This window comes from Mytilus trossulus, chromosome 1, assembly GCF_036588685.1.
Source record: "Mytilus trossulus isolate FHL-02 chromosome 1, PNRI_Mtr1.1.1.hap1, whole genome shotgun sequence".
NCBI classification, from domain to species: Eukaryota; Metazoa; Mollusca; class Bivalvia; order Mytilida; family Mytilidae; genus Mytilus; species Mytilus trossulus.
Genome location: NC_086373.1, coordinates 20393091 through 20412621, shown reverse-complemented (window position 1 = coordinate 20412621; position 19531 = coordinate 20393091). Strand labels below are relative to the sequence as shown.

Genomic DNA, 19531 nt, shown 5'->3' with positions numbered 1-19531 from the left:
TTTGTTTGTTTATCCGTTTGTTAGTTCGTCCGTCTGAACCGTTTCAGGTTACAGTTTTTGGTTAAGGTAGATTTTGATGAAGTTGAAGTCAAATCAACTTGAAACTTAGTAAACATGGGCCTCATGGTATGATCTTTCTAATTCAAATGCCAAAATTAAAATTTTGACCACAATATTACGGTCCACTGAACATTGAAAATGATAGTGCGAGGGGGCACCCGTTTACTATGGACATATTCTTGTTTATGATAGTATTACATATATAAATCCATTGTATGTTTCCGAACTAAAATATACAGATAGGAGAGCTGTTGTAATTAGAAATGAAAAAGGGAAAACAGAGTAACTGATAAAACTATTCCGATAATGACAGAGTGGAGACGAGAACCTGCTTTATTTTCTTCAAAAGAATGGTTTCAAATATTGAGCTCGTAAAGATTTGTAGAATCGGAACTTATAGTATTCAGATTTTTACTTTTCCATGACTTCCTGCTTGTGCATATAATAATACAAACAAACCATCTTCCATCTTCTCGAATGTGATTTAAACAAAGTGAAAGGTTGACATGCAAACGTCACTGGGCGGATATTATAAGAATTGTTATTGAAACATACATAATATTTGTCATCATCCTGTATATGTTGAAAAAAGCATAAATACTATGTACAAGCATGCTGTATGTGTTGGTAACTGATTGATTAAAGCATAAATACTATGTAAAAGCATGCTGTATTTGTTGGTAACTCATTGAGTGATAAAAGCATAAATACTATGTACAAGAATGCTGTATTTGTTGGTAACTCATTGATAAAAGCATAAATACTATGTACAAGCATGCTGTATGTGATTTTAACTCATTGATAAAAGCATAAATACTATGTACAAGCATGCTGTATGTGATTTTAACTCATTGATAAAAGCATAAATATCATGTACAAGCATGGTGTATGTGTTGGTAACTCATTGATAAAAGCATAAATACTATGTACAAGCATGCTGTATGTGATTTTAACTCATTGATAAAAGCATAAATATTATGTACAAGCATGCTGTATGTGATTTTAACTCATTGATAAAAGCATAAATATCATGTACAAGCATGGTGTATGTGTTGGTAACTCATTGATAAAAGCATAAATACTATGTACAAGAATGCTGTATTTGTTGGTAACTCATTGATAAAAGCATAAATACTATGTACAAGCATGCTGTATGTGATTTTAACTCATTGATAAAAGCATAAATACTATGTACAAGCATGCTTTATGTGATTTTAACTCATTGATAAAAGCATAAATATCATGTACAAGCATGGTGTATGTGTTGGTAACTCATTGATAAAAACATAAATATACTATGCACAAGCATGCTGTATGTGTTGGTAACTCATTGATAAACGCATAAATATCATGTACAAGCATGGTGTATGTGATTTTAACTCATTGATTAAAGCATAAATATCATGTACACGCATGGTGTATGTGTTGGTAACTCATTGATAAAAGCATAAATACTATGTACAAGCATGCTGTATGTGATTTTAACTCATTGATAAAAGCATAAATACTATGTACAAGCATGCTGTATGTGATTTTAACTCATTGATAAAAGCATAAATATCATGTACAAGCATGGTGTATGTGTTGGTAACTCATTGATAAAAACATAAATACTATGTAGAAGTATGCTGTATGTGTTTTTAACTAATTGATAAAAGCATAAATACTATTTACAAACATGCTATATTTGTTGGTAACTCATTGATAAACCCATAAATACTATGTACAAGCATGCTGTATGTGTTGGTAACTCATTGATGCAAGCATAAATACTATGTACAAGTATGCTGTATTTATTGGTAACTCATCGTTGAAAATGTAATGATATGTATAAGAAATTCTGTGTCATGTTGGCCGCATGGTCTCTTGTGGAGAGTTGTCATTGGCAATCATACCACATATTTTTTTATATGTTGTATTTGTTGTTAACTCATTGATGAAAATATAGATAATATGTATACTTTTGCTGTATTTGTTGGTAACTCCTTGATCAAAGCATAAATACTATGCGTAATGAAGCTGTATTTGTTGGAAACTCATTGAGGAAAGCATAGATAATATGATGATACTGTATCGTATCATATTGGCTTATTCAAAAATTGTTCTTCCTTTATAACCGTGGTAGATTAGCCGCTATGTTTGTTCAGAGTTCAATACCCGTCCCGGTCAACCTTATAACCAATTTCCCTAGGCACTGGGGATTTTAGTGTAAGGACTTTTTAATTGCTTTATTTTTTTTGTTTTGGGTTTCCATTTTGTATCCATAACGCCCGTACAATTTATTGAAATTTCCCACCATCTTAACCATATCATGTTACATGTATTGTGTATTTAGAACAGATACCGTTCTGTGGTTTCCTTTACCAAAGCCCGGATTTAGCACTTGCTTTATCTAAGAGTATCCATTTTGTATCCATAATGCCTTACAATTTATTTTTTCTCGCCGTCTTAACCATATCATATTATTGCGCAATTGTTATTTGTATTTTGATTAAATGCAGTTCTGTGCACGTGGTTTCTTTTAAAAAGCCTGGATTTTGCACTTGCTTTTTTTAGATCCAATTATGATCCAAATTCCTACAAAACCCTTATGATTATTACTATGTAGTCAAAATTTCTCACACTCGAAATCTTATTGTGAACCTCATATTTTCATGCCCCACCTACGATAGTAGAGGGGCATAATGTTTTCTGGTCTGCGCGTCCGTTTCTTCGTCTGTTTGTCCGTCTGTCCGTCCGTCCCTTTATTCGTTCGTCTGTCTGTTCTGCTTTAGGTTAAAGTTTTTGATGAGATTGAAGTCCGCACAACTTGAAACTGAGTACACATGTTCCTGATGATATGATCTTTCTATTCTTTATACCAAATAAGAGTTTTTATCTCAATTTTGCATCCACTGAACATAGAAAATATTAGAGCGAGTGGGGCATCCGTGTTCTATGGGCACATTTTTGTTTTAATTATTTTTATCAGAATCGTTTTCACAGTCTTCTCCAGTAAAGAAGGCTCACACTATAGTAACTTTTAAAATACCCTTCTCCTCCTTTTATCTTTATGAGATCAAATTTTCGCAGTATCTTCAACATATGATGTTATTGTGACCTCCTAGTATGCGTTTGCTTTTAATTGTTTGTTTGGTATTCCCTTACCAAAATGAACTCTGCAAGCGGAGGATCAATATTGCTATGATTGTTTGTAAGATTTCAGAGCATTCGTATTGTGCCACAATTGTTGTATAGATCTTAAAAAAACTTCTTACTTAACATCTGACAGCAAAAGTTGTGTTTCTTCATCACCAACTAGCAATTTCACTCAAAAAATCTCGCAACCACTATTCCAATTGTAGTACTAAGAATAGATAGATCTTTTGTCTTTGATGTATGTACTTTTCCTAAACTCCTTTTTGTATATAAAAACTATGAGAAACTGGTATTAAAGAACTCTGCACTTCCCAATTAGCAATATTTATCTAGTTGTGGATATCCTATGGCATATTGTTACATGCACATTCGGAACAATGACATGTTTATGGAAAATCAATATCCGTTTCACAGATGATATTGGAAGTGTTCCTTATTTCGTAGCTACAATTCCGTACCCTTGTCACGAATGTGACCTTCTAAATAAGATTAATAACCGGGATGGTAATAAAATGAAGAGCAGGATCTGCTTTCCTTCCTAGAGCACAAAATATCCCCCCCCCCCGTTTTTGGTGTGGTTCGTGTTACTTAGTCTGAAGTTCTGTGGTGTCTTAGGAAATACAATTTGTCTGTTTATCTTTTTCTTTTTTAGCCATGTCGTTGTCAGTTTATTTTTGACCTACGAATTCGAATGTCCCTCTAGTATCTTCGTCCCTATTTTTTTTTAACGTGATAAAGAATATATCCGACATGCCCTATACTAACACACTGATCATGATCATGCTAGTTCAAAAATCACAATCCGCAGGTATGCAGCATCATACTCAGATGTATTATTATGACTCCTAGTCTCACTGTCATGGTCGTCAATGCTTTGTACCACGTTATTGGTAGGTACTCAGCAATAATACTATTTTTAGTTAATTTGAATGACCCAAACGTGAATCAAACCAATGACGAAAAGAACTCAATGCGCGCATGCTACAACGAGACCATCCAACAAAAAAAGATACAAGCATTTGCATAAATAGTGTTACCAGTAAAAAAGTGGACTCAAATAATATATTGCATTATCCGGTGCAAATATTATTTTGATTGATTCAGTTATATATATCTGTTAGTATTTTTGAGTAAATGATACATTTTTCTAGTTTATGGAGCAACACACCAGCACCGCATGCATATTAAGTGTAAATTTTCCAGTTGATACGATATTACAGGGCTTGTTTACTTATCATGACTTCCTTGATAGGGGCTGCTGCTCGCAACGAAGCTATTAAGCCAAGAGTTTTAAGTTGAAATCATCCCTCGTAAATTTATGAACGCCATTACGGGTACAATGACCATTATGGAATATTTGTTTCACAGATTAATGGATGACAGATATAATCTAATTTTTTAAAACTACAATCCCATCCTCTCATCCCGGAATGTGACCTAACGAATATTACTTATCACAGGTGTGTACTTATATCAGCAACATGAAGGATGGTGCGTATGGAGTATTATCTGCAGAACATTTCGAGGTACCTAAGATCACCCCTGGTTTTTGGTGGGGTTTATGTTGTGCAGTCTTACATTTTCTATGTTTCGTTTTGTACAGTACTGTCTGTCGTTCGAACTTTTCCTGACGTATGAGTTTGAATGTCTTTTATTAAAATGATTTTTTCTACAAATCAAAATTTTCAACACGTCATACCAATATATATGTATACAGAATCATACTAACTCCTGAATGTAATTCCTTTATAAAAATAAGTGAATTACTGAATAGGTATAATACACCAATACCAGTTCCAAAATTTTATTCCTCTATAAATAATTTCTGGGGCATTTTTCGGTATGTACGATGGATAAATTGGAAAAAATATCAAAAATGAGACAGTTTTAATAGCATAACAATTACAAAATGTATTCATGAATATCAAAATAAAACACAAGTTGCGCTCTTGCTGATTTTTGATTTTGTTTTCTTAGTGGTATTACTATTTGTATCTGTAATTTTGATTGGTTGCTTCTGATCATTTGCTTTTGATTTGATAATTGCAATTGGAAGGTCACTGAAACTGTCATTTGGTTCATATAATCTTTTGATTCCTTTTCCAATCAATATATACGTGTTCATAGAGCCTTTTCCTTTCACTTCAATTACACCTCTGTCTCTTAGAATATAATTACTTTTGTCGTCGTTCATCAAAACTCTGCAAAAATTGAAGAAAGAAATAGTTTAAAACGATAATGATTTGCAATTGATACAATTTCGACGTAACACATTTTTAGCTGTTTTCATTATGAAATAAAAAGTAAAATCACAAAAATACTGAACTTAGAGGAAAATCAATTTGGAAAGTCCATAATTACATGGCTAAATCAAATCACAAAACGCATCACAAACGAATGGACAAGAACTGTCATATTCCTGACTTGGTACAGGCATTTTCAAATGTAGTTCGATTGCCAATGAACAATTATTCAACAGATACCACATCACCTAGATGTTCAATGTTGCATTTTACACATCGTTGTTAACAATATAATGAAATTTCATGCAGATACATCCCGTCATCGTGTCATTGTGCTATGGTAAATTTTGGACTCTTTTCGTTCGTTTTTTCTAATATTCTTTGATTAAATGCAATTTTGTTTATCTTAACATATTGGCTTGTTTTTACAGTGATAACACAATGTTGACTGTTGTACCCCTATTTTGACATTTCAACTTTTATATCTGTTTGGTTTGTTCAATCTTCGTTATCAATATGTTGAAATTGTATGTGACTGTCATACAAGTGATATTTTTATAGCAAGCTATAAATACAGGTTTAATTCATCATTTTCAACATAAGAAAATGCATATACCAAGTCAAGGAAATGACATTTGTTATCCATTCATTTGATATGTCAGAGCTTTTGATTTTGCAAATAGCAATTGTATTAATGAAGTCAGACAATTGTCCTGTCTCACATATTTCCGATGGAAATATTACGTGTAATAAGCCAAATGTCGGCAATGCATTGAAAGTACCTTTTTCCTCTTTGTCATTCTGTTGTTTTTCGTAAATACATATATACAACTTAGTGCTGTACAATTGTTTTTATAATTTTGGCAAAGTGAATCATAAGCCTCCAACTTTATGCCTACTTCTAATACCAGGTTTTCGTGAAATGAAAGTCATATTACGAGTATTAAATTATGTAAAAGTAGTTTACCGATGTTTAAATCACACCATTTCAATAACAAGGCAGATCTAGGTAATAAATCTAGGTAATAAACAAACAATCAAAGGAATCCCATGATCCCCCCAAAAATCAAGAATTATTATTTAACTAACAATACATTTTTAAAGGGATTATATACTCTTTGCACTTGGAAAAAAACCAACAATAAGTGATAGCTTCCAAAAATTCACAACTTCCACTGAGGTAAAAAAAAAAAAGAAGACACTTATTAGTTCAACCACATACGGATGACTAAGTATTTACCACAATTTATCAAAAACAGAAAAAGGGGTGGCTACAGACTTGGACAGATAAGAGCTACTAAGGAAGTATACAACAACTCCTTCTTCCTACGCTCTATAAGAGACTTGAACCTTCTGCCAGACACAGTAGCAGCAGCACCAACACTCGAAGAGTTCAGGGTCAGATTAACCAGTGTGCCCTGGACCCAGATGCAGCCTAACTAGACATCAGCTTACCAAATTGTACAGTGTACTTTTATTCAATGGAGAAACCTCTTGTTTTACCGAGCGGAGTTAGTTAATCACTCAAATATGAGGTCAACTGCTTAACGGAAGAAGAAGAGAAGCAATCCCGTCATAACATGATTGCTATACAATGTATGTACTTTTGATCTATTTTATTTCATAATGTTAATATTTTTCCTAATATGTAAAATAAATTGGCGTAGTCATTTTGATAATTTTATAAACATATATTACTTTGCAGTACTTCCACTCATATGAATTCTCCCTGGAACACCATGGCTTTCCATTCTAGATGCAGTGTTTACAGTGTCTCCAAACAAACAGTACCGTGGCATCTTCTTACCAACCACCCCTGCAACAACAGGACCACTGTGTATCCCTACCCTTATCTACATAGAAAATATAATAATGAAAAGTAAATATTAGACCGTTTGTATTCCCGTTTGAATGGTTTTACATTAGTAATTTTTGGGGCCCTTTATAGATTGTTGTTCTGTGTGAGCTAGGGCTCCATGTTGAAGGCCGTACATTGACCCATGTTTACTTTTTCAAATTGTTATTTGGATGGACAGTTGTCTCATTGGCACTCATACCACATCTTCCTATATCTATAAGGGTAAATATAAACAGAAGGAATACAACACAAAAGACTAACAGGAAAACTTTGTCATTAATAAATTACGATGGGAGCTATAAACAGGTAAAATTACATTTAAAATATATCAGTCCAATCTATCTATTTCGTTGAAAGGAGAATGAATATAACTTAAGGCGACAGAAGAATACCGATGTTTAAACCCCACAAATAGACTAAACAAAGACATATCAATGTTACAATTAAAAAAAAGAAAAAGAAATATCCCAACAACCCGGAGAGAATCGCTACATCTCAAAACGGAGCAAGAACAGCTGCGATAGAAATTCCAGGGAATATTTCCTTTCCCCTTTTTTTTTTGAATGAATCTGTCTATTTCACAGGTCATTTTCTCTCCCTTATTTCAGTGAGGTTGAATCCGTTTATTCCACAAATTATTTGTCCTACTCTTATTTTATTGACGTTGAATATGTTTATTCCATGGGGGATTTCTTTGCCTTTTTTCGGTGAAATTTAATTTTTTGTTGTCTTTGAATTTTTTCTCGCACTTTTTTCAGTTACGTTATATCTGATTATTCTTTGGAATTGCTCTCCCTTATAGTCCGGCGGCTACAAGCACATTTCAGACAAATTGTGCACATCCTGTTACAAGCATAAAATTTGGCATAGACCTTCCTCAACTATTACTCTTTTGTTTCAGATAGGGAGGCATTTGAAAAAAATGTCTCACTTCCGGTAAAATTCAAAATGGCGGACGTCATACTTAAATCAGCCCAAAATCTAAGGCTAGCGTGTAAAATGTGTTATTATCATGCTACTATCATAATATTTGGTACAGACCTTTGTTTTTTACTACTTTTGGATAAATTAAATAGATTAGATGTCTTCAGAAACCCCACTTCCGGTTTAAATCCAATATGGCTGACATTGTACTTAAATAAGCTTATTTTTTAGGGAGGGTAACTGAAATGTATTTTAACGTATTGCTACTATCATTACATTGTGTATGAACCTATCTTTGGTGTTCTGATGGATACAATGCATAAAACATATGTCTTAAAAATCCTTTCTTCCGGTAATATCCAAAATGGCGGACATAGAAATATCAATTTTTTATTCAAATTTTATTTTTTCAAAATGTAAAGATAATGATTTTATTTTGTGCTGGTCATTAAACTTTTGGCTTAAAGTTATCCTCAAAACCACTTATTCTAGCATGTTGTAAATATTTAGATATAAAGTTGACAATAGTTAAAAATATGACGTAAGTTTCAAAGATGAGTCCTCAATCTATTTCTTTGATGTAGAGTTTTGGATAGATTGATTAAAACAAAATAAAATCACTATAGTACTAAAAATTATTTAAAATTACTACTATTTGGCCAAGAATACATGTTTATTCACAGTCACCATGACATGCACACATCGCAGTGCACGGGATACCCGATTTTCCACATTAAAAATGACCACGTCATCCACAATGTATAAGCTTTTGACAAAATGATGAGGCCTCAAAAAGAGTTTTTCAAAAGTTATCCTCTTTGTCCCCGCCTGGAGTGGGTAGCATAAGAGCCAATCCCAAGCTCGTCTCCCTAAACACCTACCTAAGTATATTGCATGATTTACATGCTGGAAAAGACTAGACCAAGTTTAGGGAATAGCCTCAAAAAGCCGTCCCTGTTGCGCAAATAGTTATTGCCTTGCTTCGTTAACCATGTTATACCCATCTGTTAAGTTTGTGCGATCTTACAGTAAAACCCTGGTGATTTAATCTGATTAATCATCATTTTTTTTGTTAAAATCACATCTTCAAATGCAATCAATGTCTCCCACATAGTCTCTTTCCCTCTTTCAAGCAAAGAGAGAACCATATCACAACATGTAAAGACATGGCTAACAATAAATGTTTCAAATCACTCAGATCACTCATTGCCTAGTGCATTTGAAAGGCCATTGATAGATATAATATTAATCCAAGGCTTTTGCCCTCCCAAACACAATCCATAGTTCGTCTACCCCTATGTCACGGAATAGCGAAACAGTAGTGACAGCATCATCATTAACGACTGTTCGAATCATGACTCGTTTAAGTGCGTGTTTCACTGCATCAGACACATGCACCATGATTTTAGTGTCTGCCTCTGAATGTGAACTTGGTGCTGAACTTGAAATACATTACGTGGTGGATAAGATAGAATATCCTGACCATTTGTTGCTATAACTACCATACGCATCCAAGACTTCATCCACTCGTATTTCAGTTTCAAGATATTTTATTTCGGTAAGGACATAATACACAATCAGCATACTCAGTAGGCCGCAATTCACAATCGGAGAGCTGATTTCCAACATTTACAAAGACTGTGGTATTGCTTCTCACATCCATAGATTCTGCAAAAACACATATTGTCTTGCCTTGTTAACCTAATCTGTTTCTTTTATTTTTCGATCTTCCATCAAAACCACGTATCGTTTTCAATGACATTAAACATCAAATCCATATGGTGATGTTGGCTGGTCAATCATCATTCTAAATGCTATAGTCACATCTTCAAACTCCATTAAGGTCACCAACGCAGTTCCTTTTCCAGCAAACGTGCATTTGAAAGGTTTGATTGATATATATCTTATACTTTTACCCTTCCAAATGCAAAACCAAAGTTTGTCTGCCCCTATGTCACGGAATAGCAAAACAGCAATGACATCAGTATCTACTGTTTGAGTCATGACTCAATTAAGTCTATGTTTCACTGCATCAGACATATCTATCTTGATTCTAGTGTCAGTCTCTTCGTGTAAACATGGTGCTAAACTTGAAACATCATCAAGTGGTGGATAACACTTAACATCCTGAGCATTTGTTGCTTCAACTACCTTGTACTCAAAATTGTATTGAGCAAGCTCATGTGAATGAAAACTTAAAAGTTCTTTCTTACTGTCGTCATCTCTCAGAAAACTTTCCCAATTTTGAGGATGTTTTTAATCCTGGGTTCGTCTGTGTATTCCCTTTCCCCTAAATGTTGCCCTTGCTTCTTTTAGCAGCTTTCAAACTACCAGTATTGTCTATGTTCACATCCAACACTACATTCACTGTTGTTACAGTTTCAAGGTGTTTCCTTACGAGTATGATGATTGTGTATTATGTCCTTACCTTAATAAAATACATTGAGACTGTAACAAGAGTGGATGAAGTCTTTGATGAGTATGGTAGTTGTAGCAACAAATGCTCATGATATTCTATCTTATTCACCACGTGGTGTATTTTAAGTGTAGCACTGACACTAACTGACACTTAAATCACTGTGCATGTGTCTGATGCAGTTAAACACACACTTAAACGAGTCATGATTAACAGTCAATGATGATGCTGTCAATACCATTTCGCTATTCCGTGACATAGGGGCAGACGAACTATGGATTGTATTTGGGGAGGCAAAAATCTTTGGATTAATATCTATCAATGGCCTTTCAAATGCACTAGGCAATGAGTGATCACACACTTTTATTTCTGACCTATACCTTATGACGGGTTGTGATACTGTTTTCTCTTTGCATGAAAAGGAAAAAAAAGACTGCGTGGGAGACATTGATGGTATTTGAAGATGTGACTTTAACATAAAGAATGATGATTGATCAGCCTAAATCACCGGGGTTTTACTGTAAGATCGCACAAACTTATCAGATCTAACATGATTAACGAAGCAAAAAAGTCAATTTTTGCACAAAAGGGAAAACTCATTTTAAGTGAGGCTATTCCCACGACTTGTTCTAGTCTTTTCAAGCATGCAAAACGTGTAATATACAAATGCAGGTGTTAAGTGAGACGAGCTTTAGATTGACTCTTGTGCTACCTAGTCTTGTCACTGATGGATTGAGAAGGGACAAAGAGGGTCCCTTTTAAAAAAAACTCTTTCTGAGACCTCATTCTTTTTTTCAGAAGCTTGTACATTATGGGTGTAAGAAAGGATGCCTTTTTACTTTTAAACGAATCGTAATCGTAATTTGTAAAATCGAGTATCCCGTGCACTGCCTTGTGTGCATGTGGTGGTGACTGTGAATAAGCATGTATTCTTGGCCAAATAGTAGTAATTTTCAATATTTTTTAGTACTATAGTGATTTTATTTTGTTTAAATCAATCTATCCAAAACTCTACATCGAAGAAATAGATTGAGGACTCATCTTTGAAATTTACGTCATATTTTTACCGGAAGTGTCAACTTTATATCTTAGCATTTACAACATGCTAGAATAAGTGGTTTTGGGGATAACTTAAAGCTAAAAGTTTAATGACCAGCACAAAATAAAATCATTTTCTTTACATTTTGAAAAAAAATGAAAATTTGAATAAAAAATTGATATTTCTCTGTCCGCCATTTTGGATACTTCCGGAGGTAAGTTTTTTTAAGACATATGTCTAATACATTGTCTCCGTCAGAAGCACCAAAGAAAGGTTCATACACAATGTAACTATAGTAGCAATACGTTAAAACACATTTCAATTGCCCTCCCTAAAAAATAAGCTTATTTAAGTACAGTGACCGCCATATTGGATTTTAACCGGAAGTGGGTTTCTGAAGACATCTAATCTATTTAATTTATCAAAAAGTAGTAAAACACAAAGGTCTGTACCAAATATTATGATAGTAGCATGTTAATAGGACATTTTTACACGCTAGCCTTCGATATGGGGCTGATTTAAGTATGATGTCCGCCATTTTGGATTTTACCGGAAGTGAGAGATTTTTTTCAATTGCCTCCCTATCTGAAATAAAAGAGTAATAGTTGAGAAAGGTCTATGCCAAATTTCATGCTTGTAACAGGATGTGCACAATTTTTCACAAAGCCGCCGGACTATTAGTTCAGTAAGATTAAAACTATTTTACTCTCAGGAATTTTCAGTCCCTTTTCAGTGACATGAAGTTGTTTTGTTTATTTTCAAGTTATTATTTTTTTTATAATTATTTCTCTGCCTTATTTAATTGACGGTTAATCTGTTTATTCTAAGAAATATTTCTCTCCATTATTTAAATGTATACATACTTGACAGAAACAAAAGGTCGGTCAAAATGGAATTTTACAGTCAATAAGAATGTTTTTTATTCTGGGAAAAAAGTTCAAACACTAAATAATAAAATTCTGTATTGCTTTAATAATACAATAATGTTTTCCTTGTTGTATTTATTTACGTACACCAATTGCGTTCTGCAATTTTGAACAGATATTTAGGAAAAACAGTGATGTATTTGAAACTATGCGGGGATAAATTAACGATTTGAAGGTCTGAATTGAGTCTATATTAGACGCGTTTGCAGTAACTGAACAGATATGAGAAATGAGAAATTGAGGCACGCAAATCTTCAAATGTAATACGGTTATCTACATTTTTATTATGCAAGAGCAAATAAAAAATAAATCAATCATGTATTTTGAAAAAGACATTTGTACTTGCGCGCAATACTTTATTCCATTAATCGTGGATCCATTGATGCTCAGAAAGTTTTTGGCGTTATCCAATCAAAATGAAAGTTACGAACATTAATGTTGTAGAATATTACCTGCCCTAAAAAAAAAAGGCAATCAAATAAGCGTATTATACTTAAAATACTTAGAATACACTATTAAATATAGATATCTTTAACTACCTGTATCGGCTGTCCAGTTATAGGCGAACGGACTTTTGATGCTTCTTCTACTATTTCCATAGCAAAATCTGCTACTGGTTGCGCATGTCTGTCAGTTTTGTCAGGAACACCACTCACCACCATGTAAGCATCACCAATCGTCTCAACCTACAAAGATCATTTAAAAATTGAATGCTTCTTTTTGTAACTTTATTTGGGTTAAAAGCGTTGACCGAAGTACATTTTGTATGAAGCGCGGAAGCGCTTCATTCTAAAAATGTACGAACGGTCAACGCTTTTACAACCCTAAAGAATAAACAACACGAACCCCACCAAAAACTAGGGGTGATCTCAGGTGCTCCGGAAGGGTAAGCAAACCCTGCTCCATATGTGGCACCAGTCGTGTTGTTTATGTGATAACAAATCCGCTAAATAGTCTAATTCGGTAGGTCACATTCATGAAAGGGAAGGGGGTTCCGTACGACGTTAGGAACATATCCGATATCATTTGTGAAACGGTATTCCATAACGATCAACCAACTCGTGATGGTGACCGTATAATTTACGAATGGATGATTTCAACTTCATCATTTGGAACTCTTAGTTTAATAGCTTCCTTGTGAGCAGCAAGCACGGGAATATCGTATCAATTGGGAGATATATACCCCGTATGCAGGCGCTGCTGGAATGTTGCAACTTAAAAATAGAAAGTTCACAATTGAAAAGCTCATCTCTTTCAACCTATCCTCATTGTCCATTTCTAGATGTAAGTCAAGATATTAGGCCGACTTTACTGTATCTGTTATATCCTTTATCTCTAGTTCGATGGGATAGATGCGTTACCAAATTTTGAATTATTTAGTCAAAGCATATCATCTATATAGCGGAAAGAAGAGTTAAAGGATATCGCTAACTTCTTATTTTTCTTCCTAAGAAGTTCCTGCATGAAGTCAGCCTCATAATTATAAAGAAACAAGTCGGCAATTTGTTCCCATTGGAATGCCGACAGTCTGTTTAAAAACACGTCCTCCGAATGTAACAAATATGTAATCAATCAAGAAACCAAGCACTCGAATAATAACAGTTTTAGAGAATTTTTTGTTTGATTCAGAGTGATTCTTTACAAAGTAGGATTTATCCCTCCGTAAGACAAGATACTTGTATCTACGTTGGCCATTCTGTTAAATAAAGCAAATCAGTACCAACGCTTTCAATTTGTCTTTTAGTTTGGAATGTGAAATACTTGTGCAAAGAGTAGAACAGTCAAATTGAATGTACTCTAATAAAAGATCTTTGGAATTTTTCAGTATCCACATGTGATTCACGCTACCTCTAGAATAGGCAGTTTCACAATAACTTTGAAGCCCGTCTTTGTTTGCTGATAAAATAAATGTTAATAAATGAGAAAGAGGTTTCGTGGAGCACTTGGAAGACCCAGCACTATACCGTTGTTTGTAAGGACACTTATGTAGTTTAGGTATCCAATACAGTGATGGAAGATCCAGTTCTTCGTCTTTGATTGAAATCCCAAAATAACATAGGACAGACCTATGGTTATCTAGGATTTCCTCGTTGGTAAGTGTCGTTAAGGTATATGTTGAGTTCCCAAACGTATGGTATCATCGGGAACTGATAGTCCACAAACATTTGCAAAAAATGGATATACTTTTATATATTTTTTAGGAGTTTATTCTTTCTCTAAAGGAACATGTTGTCAATTACAAATCTCATTAGAAGTAAATACATTTACAATATCATTTAAGCCAATAAAATCAGTTCTCAAATTCCACTACATATGAAATATCCTAAGTATAAAACCGATGAAATGTCATCGAGGAAAACATGATATGACAAAACTCGGACAGGCGAGATCAAAGACTAGAACATAAGGAAAACCAATCAAGAAAACAACGTTTACTTAATGTTATCAGTAGTATAGTCTCAGGTCACAATAAAAAAGATACCTTGTAGACTTCATTGGTCTTCTGGTCAAATCTGTTATATAATTCATTCAGAAGGTTCACAATATCCATCGGGGGACAGGCTGATGCAATATTTGTAAATGTCACAATATCAGTAAATAAAATAGTGGCAGATTCAAACTTTTCTGAAAAATAATTATAAATATTGATTTATCATGTTATTTGTTTTTTAATACAATTGCAGTCGATCAAAAAAATAATAAAAAAATAGTAAAAAATACAAACCCTATTGGTTTAATCTTGAAGTAGTCTGTCCCAACACCCTTTATTGTTTTGTTTAAAAAAGAAATGTTAGCAGTTCAGATGTATGGTTTATAGGTAAAAAGATAAAGATTGCTTGGTGAAGGGTAATTTAGAAACCCTTTTAGACTTTTTTTTCATTTCAACTGACCTACACATGCGTTGAAAATGAACGTATCCCATTGAAAGCATGTACTCTTTGCCATAATCTAAGTATGCACTTATAATTTTTGGATTTTTTTTAACTTTTTGCAAACAAGTCGTTTATTGATTATGACACTTCTTAATGGTCAGACATGAATCTATTTTGTATATGTCCAGCTGCAATTCGAGAATGCGTTAAAAACAGTGTTAAGTTTTATGAATACAAGCTTAATACCGTGGCCTAGTATTTAATGAATTTTAGATAAGTTGATCTACAGTTATGAAACTAGTTATAAAACACTAAGCAATTGGTCACATGTTTCACAATAATTAAAATGATACTTTTACGAATTTTTACACAAAATAGAAATAAAAGCGACGTGACATGGTTGCAATGAGACAACTAGCCACCAGAGGCTCTAATGAAAAAGACATAAGTGCAATCTTTGATTTCAGAAAAACATAGGGCTTTTCAGTTTAGATTATTTTTAGGGGGTACTTGTTCCAGAGGTACACTTTTTCCCCAATGTTTACAAACTATTTTGTTCATTTATAAGCTTGCATTAATATACGCACAATGTGAACTGATCTACAGAATTGTGACCAGGTAAGTCATGTGCTCTTGTTGCATATGTGTTATAGTTTATATATTTTATTTATAAAAAAGATGGGGTATTAATCTATGAAACACCATCTTATCGTCACAAAAGTACAAGAAGACACAAAAAATCAACCAACCGAATACATAAAGCTTTATATAGTCAATTTATTTTTATGCACTAAACCCAAGCGTAAGAGAAAAGACGTGTCTGACCATTGTATCATTCAGCCTCTTCAAGGTTGTCTTATGTTATTTATCAAATCAGAGTACCTGCTTTTACTTGTCTACCATTTTTCAAATCGTCTGCAATCTCTTTTGGTAACATTTGTGAAAGTAGCTCTTCTGTTTTCTTCTGCTCGTTTTCTAGTGCTTTTGATGTCAGTTTTAGTTTTGCTGTAGTTTCGTCAAGTTGTTTTCTATATATCAAAATAATAAACACTTTAATAATGTACTAAGTCAGGAATATGCCAGGTGTTAAATAAAGACAACAGTAGTATACCGCTGTTCAAACTCATAAATCCATGGACAAAAAACAAAATCGGGGTAACAAACTAAAACCGAGGGAAACGCATTTTATTTAAATATAAGAGGAGAACAACGACACAACACTAAAATGTAACATACACAGAAACGGACCAATCATCAGACAAAATCTCACGAGAATAACAAATATAACATCACAACCAAATACATGAATTTGGGATAAACAGGTACCGTGACACGTGTTATCGCAATTTAAATTTACACTCCAAAATAAGAATATCTATTCGTATGATGTGTTTGAGTTTTTAATTTTGCGATTTGTTTTGGGATTTTTCGAATTGAAATTTCCTCGATGTTCGATATTTTTGTTATTTTACTTTTTATACCACTGTGTCTAAACCACACCGGCAGAATTTGATCGGACTCGATGGTATCTAACGTCCGGCACAATGACGGAACATCAATAGACAGAAGAAAGATAGGTTTCTCCTTATTTTCTTATTTTTTTAATGATATCGAAGAATATATATACATATACAACTATTTTCTATTGTGAGATGCAATATTTTCTACAACCGTTCTATATTAACGGAGAAATAAGTCAAAATGCATGTCAAAATGACGAATTGAGTGAACCTTGCCTCGAAATTGTTTATTTTCTCTTTAAATTGTTCACATTGTACGGAAAAAAAGGTACGGGAAGATAGATACTGACACAGAGATTGCAAAACTAGTCATTATGAGCATCTCAATACTTGTAGTTATGTGTATGGAACGAAAGAAATGGGTCATGTCAAATAAAAATACACCGGTTTCGTCATTGTTGTTTACTACACAACACCCGGTTTCGTCTATATATATCACCCGGTTTTTTATATTTGTTTAAAACCAACAATTTATAGAAAGCAACGTTAACACGGATCTGAACATTGTCTTTCGAAAGAAATTTAAATAAATATGTATTATAAAGTAAACTTGGCGTGTTTACATTTATTTACATAGGTAATTATAGTACTACACATTTTCCTAATGAAAGTCGTATCCGTTATTTCACTGATCTTCAAACTAATTTTAAATGGAATATAAATACTCAATTGCAAACACTGATATATAATTATTTTTTTTAACATTAACATTATGATATTTTTTTTATATAGGTTTTGAGATACATCGCAGTATGTGACCCCCCCTTTTTTTTTTTACAAAGAAAACCTAATTAACGCTTAAAAACAAAATTTAAAACATCACCTTAAAGTATGCAGAAGTTAAGATTTATATTACTAAGAAGTGTGTAAAGTTTGATGCAATAACGATTAACCATTTTGAGATATGGCGCGACATGTTAAAAAAAACACACTCCTGTTTTACTTACAAAGTTCTGTAAAAGATTTAATTTGATTTTCACTAAAAGGTTTACAAATCGTTTGACCATTCCAAGAAATAACTTTGTTAAGTTTCATGAAAACTAGATCAGCTGTTCTCAAGTTACGGTGCGACATGTTTACGCTGGACAGAAAGATAGACGGATAGCTAGACGGACGGACGGACGGACCGAATGACTGATAGATGAAGGAACGGACGGATGGACAGACGGGTGTGTACAATAATACGTCCTGTCAAAATTGGGATGGGCGTGTAAAAACGCAAAGAAATGAAAAAAAAATCGTAATTAAAGGTCAATAAGTTTTACTGATTAGGATATCGGCCAAGTCGATTTATTTGTATATTTGTCTGCCTTATCATTTTCCTATATAACTTTTATATATATTTGAGAAAAATGTATAGAAATCGATAAAAAGAACTTGATTTTCGGTATTTATTATAATAAACAAAATCCAACTCACATAATGCGATTTCCCGGGTGTCCCTATTTTCTATATCTTTATTCTCATAAACCAAAATCCATGGAACAGAGATATTATAAACATTTATAATACAACATAAAGTCAGAATTAATACAAATGTATGATCTACAACTGGAAAAATATTTCCAGCTACATGTAATATAAAAAAACACATTATGCATGTATACATATTATATAAAAAATACATTTAACAATGTTTCCCCTAAGAGTCCAGCTGTTTATTAATCAGTTTGATAAATTTGCACAAATGATTCAACATACTGATGTTTCTAGTATTCATCAAATCATGAAATTTCAATACGTTTGGTCTATTTAGATAATATGGTTTCAAAATTTTTTCTCTATCATGATTAAATTTCGAACAATTAAAAATATAGTGGAATTCATCCCCAATATCTCCTGAATTACAAAGTTTACAATTTCGATTTTCTCTAGGTATATTTTTCCACCTTCCAGTTTCAATAGGAAGTTTATGACTGAGTATCCTGAATCTACAAAAAGTAATAATATTTTTATCATCTAGTATCTTAAAATAGTTTTCTCTTTCAGCATTATCTTTGAATAGACGATAATTAATAGCTTTTGGCGATTCTAATAAGATAGAGTGCCAATTTCTTACAATATTTTAATTCGTTATACACTTTATAAGATAAGTGGCGAATCTAGATGACGTATAGGTTGCACGCCCCGACCCCACCTTCGGTTGCCAAAACTATATTGATTCCTGTATTTAACGATTTTGTAAAGCAAAAAATAATCAAAATATTGTTCGACTCGCTACGCTCAACGGTATGTACAAGTTGATCGAAATACGCCCACTTTGAAATAAACTGAATCCCTCTGTCCGTATATATTGTCAAAATATATTGACCAACGTCAGTGTACGATCATCATAACACAATGGCGACAGTACAGACTCGTTTTTTTTTAATAATGTTAACAAAATAATTATTATTGAATTTTATCGATGACCTGAGACTATTATACTAATTTGTACATAGCAGTATAGTTACAATTACATGTAGTGATAAATAAATTTTATTTTAATGCATGGTAGTTGTAATCCTACATTCTATGTCGATTATGCATGCATA

General features: G+C 33.2%; 1 protein-coding gene across 1 annotated transcript in view; it reads right to left on the bottom strand.

The window, feature by feature from the left end:
• Nucleotides 1-5070: 5070 nt before the first annotated feature.
• LOC134718085 (guanylate cyclase soluble subunit beta-2-like) overlaps nt 5071-19531 on the bottom strand; it is a 74692-nt gene continuing 60231 nt past the window's right edge. Inside the window, exons 8-12 of the mRNA XM_063580578.1 lie at nt 16360-16505; nt 15087-15229; nt 13144-13290; nt 7140-7294; nt 5071-5399 (exon numbers count right to left, since the gene is read on the bottom strand). Coding sequence (XP_063436648.1) covers nt 5123-5399; nt 7140-7294; nt 13144-13290; nt 15087-15229; nt 16360-16505 — 868 coding nt within the window. The 3' untranslated portion in view covers nt 5071-5122. The remainder of the gene's footprint in view (nt 5400-7139; nt 7295-13143; nt 13291-15086; nt 15230-16359; nt 16506-19531) is intronic.